The 14,136-nt window shown below is 29.7% G+C and overlaps 1 protein-coding gene across 1 annotated transcript; it reads right to left on the bottom strand.

The window, feature by feature from the left end:
• Positions 1 to 7,134: 7,134 nt before the first annotated feature.
• LOC100781277 (auxin-induced protein 15A) lies at positions 7,135 to 7,880 on the bottom strand. The gene has a single exon (XM_003534294.4). The coding sequence runs from the start codon at positions 7,605 to 7,607 to the stop codon at positions 7,308 to 7,310; it is 300 nt and encodes a 99-aa protein (XP_003534342.1). The 5' UTR covers positions 7,608 to 7,880; the 3' UTR covers positions 7,135 to 7,307.
• Positions 7,881 to 14,136: the final 6,256 nt, after the last annotated feature.

Consider the following 14,136-nt stretch of genomic DNA (forward strand, 5'->3'; position numbering starts at 1 on the left):
GCTGAATTCACTGCATGCTAGCTTCTTCAAAATTTACACGTACGGCGCATAATAATCTCCAAGGAGTCTAGGACGGTCATTTGGTCTGTTCCATAATTTCCGGTTTGTGGAAACAATCTTATATACATGTCATTAATTATTCTGTCATCTTGTGTGGCTTTTGTATCCATTAAAAACTTTCAATCTCCTCTTTTTTTTTTTTATTTGAAAACTACAAAAACTATATATTCCTGCTAGTGTATAGCCTTTAGATTATGGTATTTGGTCCAATTTTCTGTTTTTTCTTATGAATACTAAATATGAATAATTCAATGTGATTATAATTATCAGTGGAATATTATTATTATTATTATTATTATTGAAAAATGGTTTACAATTTTTATCCACTATAACAAAATTTAAATTTTATTAATCGAAAATTTTCATATTTAAATAAATACAACTATATAATTTATTGAGAATATTAAATGATGGTACGTATATATAGAACTAATTTGAAAAGGTATCGAGATATAAAATATTAATTGCTTATGTAAATAAAAAATATTTTTAAAATGAAAATACTTTGGTTTATATTAGGGTAAAATTACGAGATATATACCCAATGAATATATTTTAACTAACAATACATGTTGAGTTTGTTGAGTTCGTAGTAAATGATCCGAGTTCAATCATTGATCAATATATAAAACATTTTTAGATGATTAATCTCAACACCTCAAAGAATTGATGATTAAACTCTAATTACATTATTATAAAAAAAGTTTTGAGACTTATTATATAAAAATATAAGACCCACATTATTTAACAGATTACACATTAATTTCATCTAATAATATTGGTGTATCAAAAAGTATATAGTTACTCTTCACAAGAATTTGCAAGTATTAATTGTATGCATTGTATCAATATTTATATTAATAATTTTACCTGACTTTTGAGTTTAAAATAAGATGACGATACAAAAAAGTTATGAAACTCAGTTTTACGAATATGGAATTTTTTAAATACTAATAATAAAATAATTTAAGATTAACTATATAAATGTAAATAGCAATAATTGAGGAAATAAAATGAAATAAATAATACAGGAGAGGTTAGAGAGAGGATTAATTAAAAAAATAAATGAGACATTAAATTTAGAATATAGGGTTTAATTTTATTAATTGCACATTATAGTTAACTTAAAGTTATTAAACAAATAGAAGCAAAAGGTTTTCACAAAAAAAGAAGAATGAAGCAAAGGTTAATATTGAGAGAAATATTACCTAAAAGCAATATTTCCCTTTCAATCCAATTAATTAGTGCCAAACAATCCAATTACTAGTTATCTGTAACTGCGAAAAGTGATATCGTTTTTTTTTTTTTAACATACTACATTGCTTAAGTTAGATAGAACTGTTATAGGTGATTTAAACATGCATGCTTTGCATTTTTGAAAAGTAAATATCATTGTTGCCTGCATTCTAAAATAATGCAGATAGAATGATACTCGATCTTCCCTTGTACATTTAATATATGTAAGTATTAAATACAAATTGTGGCTATATATGACGCAATCAAACTACTCCTATTAACGATTTTAAACGTACGAGAAGTGATGAGATTTACAAAATCATCAATTGCACATGGAATCACAAGATTTATTCATTGAATTGGATGGTAAAAACCAAATTAAACTCTTTTTCAACATTGAACTCAGTTGATTGAATAAAATATAAGTGTTATAAATATTTTAATACTATGTTAAATTCCTATATATTGATAAAAAAAATCTTCTTTAGCTCCATCGACTCAGCAAGTCTGGGAACAGATCGAGGTTGCCTCATTAATTGGGATCACAAATGGGATCACAAACCGCTCACTGTATTCCTCATTAATTTCCCACATACAACGACGCAAAATGACCTTTTAATTTGGGACATAAAAAAAATGTTTGACCTTTTTCCTGAAAACTGATGCCTTGAGTTGAATGAGACCTCACTAGTAAAATTTGCCTAGCCTTACATGTTGGAACTTCTCCGGAAGTAGACGAATGCCTATCTTTGAACTCTAAATGTAATTGAATGAACCACAACGTACAGAGAGAGGAAAACCTTGCCTTAAACCATAAGGAAATATTATATATTGTTATTTTTCATTGATAAATTTGAGCATATGATATGATATACCGTTATTAATTATTGCATTATAGTCTTATAGATATTAGTGCTGTCAGCATGTCACAGGCTCAATTTGGCGTTCTACGTTCTACTTGCCCACAGTTTTCCCCTAAAACATGTACTGTTTTTCTAATGTTCCGGAAGTGGCCACGTTCTTGACGTCAGTGATTTAATTTGATGAATGCTTGCATAGATGCCAAGAATCCGTCAATTATTATTTCTGCTTAATTATTTCAATTTCTTTATATATATATATATATATATATATATATATATATATATATATATATATATATATATATATATATATATATATATATTTGGAATTCAACCTTTTCTCCTCTCTTCTTTTAGCTAGATTCGTTTGTCATGAGAGAGAGAAACTGTAAAGAATACAATATCAACAATTATCAATGTATCTTTCTTAATTTGAGATGAGAAGAAAGAAATAATTCACGTGAAGTTGTCGTGATAAAAAATCATTTTCTTCTCGAGTGGAGGAGAGAAGGAGATATACTTTTCATTTTATTTCTTTGTTATATGTATCTCTATTGATTAATTAAATTTTGTTTAATTATTTCTTTACATATATACTTATAAGTTTTCGTTAATTAATACGAGATAAATGATATTACGACAATATGAGCTGACATAACAGATTAAAAATAAAAGATTCAGTACAACTTTTTTCCTTTTTATAGATGTAGATTTGAATCCCTAATGACGTCACTTTTTTTTTTGTCTTGGTGACAAGTCTTTTTATATAGATCTCTTGATATCTAATTAAGTACTTTTTTTTTTACTGGAAACTAATTAAGTACTTATTGACTAGCTATAATCAGATAAAACTATTATAGTTTAGGCTTCAACAATAACTTTTAGGTAAGTTTTTGCTGATAACTTCAACCTACATGCTGTATATTGGCACCTGTTGGTAGTTTTGGTGAGTTCTTGTTCTTCCACTTTTTTATCAACAAAAAAGTATCAATTTTCGTTTAATTGGCGTTCTTGAACAAATTTGCAATGTTTTTATTTAATTACATTACATTATATAGTTTTTGATATTTTTTTCTGAGTTTATGATGTATATTACTCAAATAATTATTTTTTGAAATTTATTTTATTATTTGCTTATAATATTTTATGGTTATTTATGCATGCAGTATCTTTTGGTGATATTATTATAAATGGCGTCTTCATCAACTAATTCTTCCTTTAGTAGAATACATTGTGGACCACTAGAACCCGATGTTATGGATGCAGGATATGCATGTGTCTCTACATATTTGGAAATTGGAATCATGAGAATGATTGTATATTGCAAGTGAGACGACCATGTCCAACTCACAATGGCATTTTGGAAGTTCCAAAAATCAAAGAAATTATACATGCAGTACCTAGATCGATGAAGCAGGTTTTCCTTAATTGGGTCGCTGAAATGAGATTTATAAATAAGATCAACCCTGGATTGATTAGTGTTTTGGTAGAGATAGAGATCGTCATGAGACTCATACTTTTCTATTTGTTTGTAATTATTTTAATAAAAAGTTAAATTTCACAATCAATTTATATGTTAATAATTTCAGTGATAGCCACGCACAGTGATCAAGATTAATTAATCTTCGATCCAATAAGTTATGAGATACAGAGACACTCATGATCTCTCTCTCTGACTCCGGAAAAAAAATGTTATTACTATAGTTTTAAGCCTAAATATTTTTTCTTGAATATTTAATTTATATAGTTAATTCATGAAATGACACACCAAAGAGGATTAAAAAAGCTGGCAGTAGTGCCATTTGTTCTGGCTGCTGAATTTCTGTAGTGTTTAATTGTTTATGATCCAAAATAATGAGTTATGAATAGTGAATAAATGATGAAAGATGGCCACGTCCAATGTCCAGGGTGCCCACTTTACGGAACTTGCACCCTCACACTCGCACTCGCTCCTTAAATAAAGTACGTGCACTTACTATATATGCTTCACTGTTAAATACTTCAGTTAACCCAAAACATTGCATACCCTAAAACGAGGAGGATGCATATATGCAATGCATTTTCGCAATGCTTGCTAGCTAGGACAGCTAATCAACCTTGACAGCCATATCGAATGTTGAAAAGATGTTCTTTCTTAATTTCTACATGAGATGTTATGGTTTTAAAATTAAATTAATGATTAAATATATTTTTAGTCATTTAAAATATGTTTAATTTCATGTATTTGGTCTCTCAAATTTAAATGTCCTACTTTGATCCCCCACTTTTAATTTAGATGTCTCATAAGTGATCTCTTTTATTTTCACATTTAATTTGAATAGATGGAAATGAATCAATGATATGTCATTCACTACCACATAACAGTGGTGTTATGAAGACCTTTGATGTATGATTTTATGTCATATTTTTTTTCATTCATATGGTTTAATGTCATGCGTTTGAGAAATATTAAAATGAATTTTTTCTTCATATTTATAAAGATTAAAATCAAATTTTTACTTATTAATTTAGAGGGATATAAAAAATACCTATCCATCTTAATTTGTTTTTTTATAAGTAGGAATTCAAGCACATACTATGAGTTTATAATAACTAATGCATATTATTTAATAACTAAATTAGATTTTTTAATAATTTGTTGGACATTACTAAAATAAAATTGAGCTCTCGTTATTTGGCATTATCCTTAAAAAGAATTTTTTATTGAAGGAAAATTCAGTTCATAATAATTTTAGTATATAACAATGTAGAAAATGAATATTGAATGGTTATATGTTCCATTGTTTGATGGGTGAAATTTAAGTAACCTACTTTTAATTCTTTATTTAATGTTAATTGGTTTCTATAATGACACATCATAGTTGATTCCAATGATATAATTTTAAGTAACTCTTAAATTATTTCCTTAAAATGGTAAGAAAATATTTTTTAACTCACATGCAACCGTTATTTATATAAACAATCGAGACTTAATTTTAAGTAACCTAATATGATATGTAAATCATTTCTAATGGTAAAAAAAAATTAAATAATAATATCTAAATATAAACAACTCGTTAAACAATTGGTGTTGAAAATACTTATGGTTCGTGCAGAGATATTAGTGTCTATTAAGATATGATTTGCTCTTATCATATATTTATAGACATTAATATTTTTGTAAAAATAAGGAAAAAATAAATTGGGTAAATGAAAATAAATAAGAAATAGAATAAAAATAAAAGTATTTGATTTTAGAAGATATAAAAGAAATAAATAAGATAGAAATAAAAAAATTTGATTAATCAAATTGCTAATCAATTATAGAAACTTGATAATCGACATATTGGTCCTAAAAATTGATTGTCATAGTGTCAACCAATTGATTATGGAAATCAAATAATTGTTTGGGTTATGTTTTTAATGAAATTCTATTATATTTTATTTTTCTCGTTTTAAAAAATAATAAAAAGGTGTGAGTCTCATTTTTTTTTATTTCTCTTTCACCCTATTCCATTGTTATCAAAGTTATCAAACACACTGTAAAATCTATCTCCTCTCTATTTCTACTTTAATGTTCCTTTCTATTTGTTTGATAATCCATTCTACTAAAAGAAGTGTTAAGATTGAGACAAAATTGATTTTAGCCACTACATTTTGAAATAGTGGTTATAGTTTTCTATTTTTAAAATGTAGTAAATTTCATCTTGACCTATCCTTTATTTTGACTTGATGAGAAATACAATTACCACATTTTAGAAATATAAAGATCGAGACTACCACTTTTAAATGTAATGACTATTTTTTCTTTTATCAAAAGTTTATAAAACTAAATCACATTTTTTCCTATTACCAATTTAGTAGCTGATACATTTTAAAAACATTGATCCCCTAATGCCACCACTTGGATCACAAGCTGGGATAAGTCAACTTGGCTTAAAAACATTGATTCAATTATATTGTTTTTTGGGTTTAGGTATATTTTCGTTCTTAATCCGTGAATATTTTTAGAAACATTTTCTTGTAAATAAGTCAAATGACTATGTGATTTTCAAGTTAAATATGAAACTTGTAATAGATCTGATGTTGACTTCTTGACGGTTCACATTTTACAATACTTCACACGATGATACAATTTTCTTATCAATTAGAATCTTCCACTAGTCAAAATCCTCCGCAAGTAACCCTTATAGGATCAATAATTCTTCCCACAAACTAACACAAGACTTTCCCGAATGCTTTGTCTCCTTCCTTACCTTACATGTTTTTTGAACTTTCTAGAAAGTCAGTCTCATAACTACTTAAAGTGAAACACATTTAACTATAGAGTTTTTAAGTGATAGATTAAAAAAATAAATTATTTTCATTCTGGTGTGATACTGGGAGTGTTACAAAACTAGGGGCGATGAGCTCAAATTCCACTATTAAAACTTTTGTTTTCTTTATAAAATAAAGCACCATTCTCTAGTCTCAAGAATATCAAGTAACGCTGAAACAAATTTCTATAAAAATAACTTTGACATTTTAAAACAATTATAGCTTTCTTAACTGTATATTGATGTTATTGTTGATTTTTTTTTTGTTGTAGAATGAAGCTCATGATGTTAATCATGTTATTGTTGATGTTTATACAAAAGAGCATATTAGCTCTGATGAGTATATCTGGTGAAGCTTAACCCTATAATAACAGAGTGACAGAGCAGACTACATAGTTAAACACATAATCATCGTTTGAATTAAGATAAACAGTATATCCCAAAATTCTAATTGTTGACTTAGCCAAATGATTAAAATCCATTGGCCTTTGGAACTTATCACCGTAATTAGTCTGTAACACAGTATATCAGGCAAATGTATGTCACGCTTTACTTCAAATTTCATTTCTAAGCCTAAATTTTTAAAATGGAGACAACGCTAATCCAAGGTTACACATAAATTTTCAGAGCAATATTTGGAAACATAAATTTGCTTGAAACTCAATTGTGCAAAAAATATATACAAATTTTGAAGACATCATCACTTGGGATGCAATTGGATTAAGGAGAATCTCTAGAACAAAATGTGAATGGAAGGCCTAATCTAACTTGGTGGTAATCCTTATCCACTAGGAAAATGAAAATAACCAATGTCCAATGAAAGCATTGCCAGCTTTTGAACTAGTAATAGTAATTAATTAAGAGAAGAAGTTAGACTAATGAAGTAATCTTCAGTACATGGAATAGTGAGACCACCCATTGGGTGATTGAATCCGAATTCTTCTTCAGCCCAATCCAACAAGTCTCTGAATAAAGGGTGGCTTAGGTAAGATATTGGAATCACAAACCTCTTATGGTTCTCTCCAACGTACACTGCCAAGTGGCCTTTTGGAACATCAGCAACAGCTGAAGCCATTTTGATTCTTTGTGAAAGTGTTCTCTGAAGTTTCTGCTTGGCATGAGCTATCCCCACAAATCTGTTTCCAGTCTTCATGATGGAGCTAGAAAGCTAGATATATATGAATCAACGTCTAAAGATATTATTATTAAGTGGTAGAGCTAGATAAGATCACTTGGGTTGGAATTGCCATCTCAAGAAAATACATTACATATATATAGGGGGTCAAGGTATGCCATGCACTAACTAAAATTGCTTGATAACTATGAAGAATGTTTAGAAACATGTCAGGTGTAGGACTTGCGGTAGCTTCACATGAGTGTGCCTAATCTGGACCAAAACATGAGGACCCACAAATTTTTGGAGCCAGAAAAAAAAAGTGTGGTACTAGTTAAAAGTTGTACTACTTGTTGATTATTGTTTCTTGCTTTGAACGAATAATGCCTTACCCCTTTTTATTCTAGGCACGTTCTTGACATGAAATGCCAACATGCAATTGGAAAATATGTTGAACTGGTTTTACCTACCTATTAAAAGGAGCTTTGAATTTAGACTGGTGCTCTTTAGTAGCAATTTTTTGTCATCACTAGACATTAGTCTCTGTTGTGGATAATAGATAGATATGCCTATCTATCAACTGGTTCACATAATCTTTGGATTAGGTTCAACTTAATCCTTGATTTAATTTGGTCCAAATTGGCTTAATCTAATAATATATTGCATTCCCTTTTCTAAATTGTACTGTTTTAAAAATTCCATCCTAAATAGTAGTAGATACAACGTCAAATCTAGATAATGAAATTCCATTATCCGATTCACACCTACCTAATATCATGCATGTTGGACTAATTCAAGCAGGCAAACATTATTTCTAAACGTGATCCTACTCAATCCAATAACCTATAGTAGCTAGAGTTTGATTTTGTTCTTTAACCCAGCCGGGACTGCAAACGGTAATATAAAGAGAATTAAAACGAAAATGATTTTCATCAATTCATAAATTATATATGCACATCATTTAGAAATATAACCAACATATACAAAATAAGTTCAATAGTTAATGGGTAAGCACTACGTCATTTTTCCAAACAAAAAGCTGAACAATAGGTCCTCAATTATTTCACACAAGGGTGGTTCCCTCTATTAGACCTGCTATATCTTTTTTTTTTTTTTTTTGCAAAAGGAAGGATGATAACTTAATTGGTTTATACAGTTGCATAAATTAAACTGCAACAATTACCCTCCTCTTCTCAAAATAGAAAGGAAGCGTTTTTTATCTGCTTATATATATCTTAGTTTCCTCTTCAACGTGAATCGATCGCAGGGAAAATAATTTAATTAATGGCAATCACATTGGCTTTCTAGCTTAAAGGCAATTGGTCAATTATTCTATAAGCAGATTGAGTTCCTCTTCAAAGTGTACATAGTTTAGTGTAGTAAATAATCTATTTGCCATACAGAGTTACATAATAATATGCACCCCATCACATCAAACTCAACTTTCATATGGTTGAAGTGTCAAGTGTTTCGTGTAGTAAGTAATGTAAAAGCCAAATTCGGTGTAGTGAGGTGCTTGTTATGTATGTAACTTGGTGCGACGGATTAATAGATTGTTAACTACATGGATTAAGCACTGCACATTTCACAACAGATTGTAGGAAATGAAGAATGCCTTGCTTAATTAGTTAGCGCAACTTCACTTTAATTAATCTGTTTTTCACCTATATATTCATCCTCCTCCATTGAATTCATAAAGCAGTCCAATAATAGAGCCACTGAATAGAAAACTGAAAACGTCCATGTGATTGCATAAAAGTTGTTTTCAACACCGCACGTGAAATACTCCCACCATTTGAGTACTGGACCCGATTTTTGGAAGGCCAAACACTTTAAACTTTTGTGTAACAATAGTTGACTATAAAAAGAAAATGATTTAATTTTAATTAGTCATTTGGTTCCTATCTGTTAAAATTATATAAAAAATTAAAATTGGTGGTGTAAAACAAGTACAAATTTCTAGACAGTGTAAGCCTCTACAAATTTTATCCATTAATTTTTTATTTTATTTTGTGAGACCAATTTGTGACCATTTAATAATCGCAAGAAAATTTGTGACAATTTTCCTGAGGAACTACAATGATATCAAAAGTACATGTGTAAGGAATAAAATAGATAGTTTTTAGGTATAAGAACTAACACGTAAAAATAATATAAGTATAGAGACTAAACGAGTAAATAAATTGAAGTTTATTAATCGGTTTACAAATCTCGCTCAAAGCTTAGTGGCCACCCCACCCATGACTAGGCTCAATTTGTGAAACAGTTCTAAAAGACACAAAATCGACAAGGAATGTGAAAGAAAATTTGGCATTTCAGAGTAATAGATTATAATTCTATTAGCATTCCTTTAGCCCTTCCATAATCTTAAAACAAGGTTTGCTTTTTTTTTTTTTTTTTGGTGAATTCACCGGAACTTGATTTTAGTGTGTAGTATTTTTCATTATATAATTTTTTAAATATAGAAAGTTATGGTTAATAAAGTTCTTTTAATTTTCTTGAGCTGGCACAAAATTAGGAGAACAAGTATTGCAGGCCAACTCCATTTCTGCATTTTAACCTTTATTTAGTTGGGCTACTGCCAAGACAAAAGCCCAAAATCAAGATTTGAAGGCTTCAAATTCAGGATTTTTCTTCCTGCACCCATGTTTTTTTTTGTACACTTAGTAGATTTTGGATAATTTCAACATTGTCCTTCCATAAAGCTCATACGGATTGCAAATCAGTAATAACTTTGGTTTTAAATAATGTATTTTTTTACATATATAAATTTTTATTATACCTATAATTTTTATTTACAATTTATATATGTAAAAAAATATATTATTAGATCAAAATTAATTGTTATAAAATTTATTATGTAAAATTATATGTATATTAAATATACATTAAAAAATTTAGTGTTATATATAACAACATTAATTATTTTATAACACAATTGATCTATTAGTTCAGTTGGCTAGGGTGTGGTGTTAATAATGTGAAAGTCACATGTTTGATATATCCACGTTATTCTTCAAATTGAAAATTTATCAAATAAGGGTATGAAAATAAGCGTTGTGTCCCAACATCCTCTAGTACAAGGTTTTTTAAAATCATCTACATAATCATCTGCTCCTACGAATACAAGGTTTGAAATTATCACAAGATTCAAACAATAATAACATACATGGAGTGAGTTATTACATTCCTAAACAGGTAAAGATAAATAAATGAAAGCACACACACACACACACACACACACACACACATATATATATAATATAAGTATAACAAGCTCAACTTAGCATAATTCGCACATTTTATCACTTATTGCGTAACATCACTAGTCCTAAGGATTTAATTACAATTTCACATTTCACACCTTCACATTAATCATGTGTTCAGAACAACACATCTCAAGTACAACATACTATCTCACACTCACACAATTCACTATCCACTATCACGTAACAAGTTATAATGATCATTACACAAACGTTATGCAATAGATACTAAGACTCAATCTTATATCTAATGTGGTATCATATCAATGAAAAACCTCGTTGGACGCTTAAAAATATATGACAAGACAAACCATACACTAGTAAGTCAAACTACTTTCACTAGGTAAAATCGTAGGGAGACTAGTCAGGGTCATGTTGTTTTTGCGAGAATACTCCAACACAACATGTTATCACACCTAATGAATCATATAAACACACACGCTCACACACAGATCAACACGTAATAAGCTTATGAGGAGGCCAAAACAATGCTAATTTAGTAAATCTTGTCCAAAACACAAACGAATTATATAAAAATACTTCTCACAACATGCGAAGTAAAACTCTTAAAATAATTTCACATAATCATATCAAAATAAAAGGAATCAAAATCATAGGTTCAAAAACACGAAAACACCAAGAACACTCAATTTTATCAACCAATTCGCATTTGGATATCAATTGGTCTGTCAAACATAAAAATCTCATGATTATAATCATAAAGGCAAAATTACAATATAGTGAACATCTCAAAACAAATCCCAATTCGATTTTATAATGATCCCTATATATGTTAATTCTAACCCCAATTGCGATAAACTCATTCCTTATTTCTAAGCGGACTTACGTGTGTGGTCCGGCAGTGATAGTGACATCTCTAGCGGTTCCCTAAGATTTCTCAAGCTTTTTCTCTAGTTGTTTTGCCAGGGTTTTCAAGCGCCAAAGAGAAGTAGAAGAGATATTAGAGTCTCAATTTCATTGTCTTCATGCGAGGGGTATTTTTATGTCTGTAGACATTATTTCGTAAATCCCAACAGTGGGTATGTATGAAAATGAGTTCCAAAGTTGATGTCCAAATTTGAGAACGATCCAACGATTAACGTGTTTGTAATCGTAGTTTTATCAGGACAAATTTGGGTGTATGTGAAAAAAGAGAAGATTTGAGAGATAAAGAAGAGAGAACGAACTTGGGAGGAAGGGAAAACGTGAAAACCTGTAAATGTAAAAACTAACTATGTCTCGTTTTATTTACTTTAAAACCATTATTTTAATTAATAAATCTATTTCTCCTTATTTATTTAATTACGAAAACTCATTATTTTTTTAAAATAAATTTCTTTTTAATTTATTTAAAAAAAACGGGTGTTACAACATGTAAGGTAGAGGAACGAATTTTGCCTGTATTATTGCCTTAATTCTCTATTTTTTTGAAGGAAAATTGTAAGTATATGCCAGCAACTTCAAACGCCTTATCTACCTAAACGTTTCTTTCTAGTATATGGTAGTATTATAGTTGACTGTTCAATATGAACCAAACATGGTGTCTGAAGTTATTATGTCTAGAGCACTACGTCAGCCATTAAATTGTTTAGACAATTAAGCATTGGGTTTTGATCTTGCAGGTTTCTCTCTTTTTTAATTATCAAGTGGCTACCATTAGGATGTCCTTCAAAAAATTGTTTGAACATCCAGCTTCACTTAATAATTTCTTCATCTTTGATAAAATACATTCTAGTGTATACAGTACCATGTGATCCTTCACACATGTTTCTCACCAGCCTCCATTTGGATTACTCTTCATCAATCATTTTTGTATCTAAGAGTTTTCTAAAACCTTCTATTTATGTGTATATATAGGGATAGTCGTGGTTGGAGTCACAAACAAGTCAAGTCCTTAGCATCTTCTTACACAACTCTTTTTCAAATCATTCTCTTGATCTGCAATGGATTTCTGTTTGCCTGGTTTTCAAAGGCGCAGTGATTTCCCAAAGGGCTGCCTTGTAGTTTAAGTAGGAGATTACCAAAAGAAGCAGTTTGTGATTCCTATATCATATTTGAACCAACCTTCAACGCAACACCTGCTGAGTGAAGTTGAACAAGAATTTGGATTTGATAATCAATGAATGGCCTCAAGAACCGCTTGTAGATAAGATAATCCAATGGATTAACATGATCTTGAAGTCACTTACCTTTGTTAACTTGTAATGTCTTCTTCTGTAATGCTTGATTAATAAATTAGTGGGGGATGTGTGTGTGTACTTGGGAAAAAAGTCAAATAGCCAATGCTTTTTCTCTGATTTTGTCATTTTAAATTAAAATAATATCTGTGATAAGGGAGAGGGTTTCCAAAATGATAAGGGAGAAGTCTGATATTGAGTATTGTAAAAGTTAAGGATTTATATAGAAAGTCTCGCATTAAGAACTATGTCATATGCGACATAGACTGCACCTCCCTCCAACCATGATGCTCTACCATTACTGCAGAGTTGTATGATATGATGTATCTCTTTTGGAGATGGCTTACATCACAATTGAGCCATGAAGTTTTTGTGAGGTTTTATCTGGTTTTCCAATCACTTCTCCAATAATAAATTCATAGTTTTTACATCCAAAAAAGGAGAAAAAAAGAACATCATAGTTACTTCACAGATAAACAATAGGGGTGCATGCCAAATCTTTAAATTTCAAACAGTCCGTGCAATCAACTGAAAATAATTTTTCAATTTGAGCTAATTGGCACGATCAACTTGTGTATCCTCCAAAAATATTTATCTGGTCGAAGTAACTACTTTTTAAATATAAGATATCTAAGTTCTCAATTTTAATTTTGTAAATGGAAATAAGTAGGAATGGGAGAAAAAAATTGGCCATGGGTAACAGAACTGTTAGGTGATCACTTTCCACCAAAATATTCCTGTTGTGAAATTCAGGGTAATTTGTAGTGATAATCCATGTATTTATGCCAAAGAAACAACTAAAATAATCGTTGTGATGGTGCTGCTTAATTAGGAAACTGTAAGAATCAATGACCATTAGGAAATGAGGGTGATTTTTCAGTGATGATAGAATAGGAAGGAACACATAATTAACTCAAGATTATTCTGTGATGTTGCATGTAGGAACTAAATGAGCTCGTATTATAAAAAAAATATAACAAGTGTCTAGAGCTGTTTAAGAACAAATGTGTTCTGTGTTCCGTGTTCCATGTTCAGCTCAAAGACATACATTGAAATGCAATAGAGCAGATGTACCGAACATCTATTTTATTAAGTTTGGGCAATATCTCCAAAAGATTAGCAGCA

Source organism: Glycine max, chromosome 9 (genome assembly GCF_000004515.6).
Source record: "Glycine max cultivar Williams 82 chromosome 9, Glycine_max_v4.0, whole genome shotgun sequence".
Classification (NCBI taxonomy): domain Eukaryota; kingdom Viridiplantae; phylum Streptophyta; class Magnoliopsida; order Fabales; family Fabaceae; genus Glycine; species Glycine max.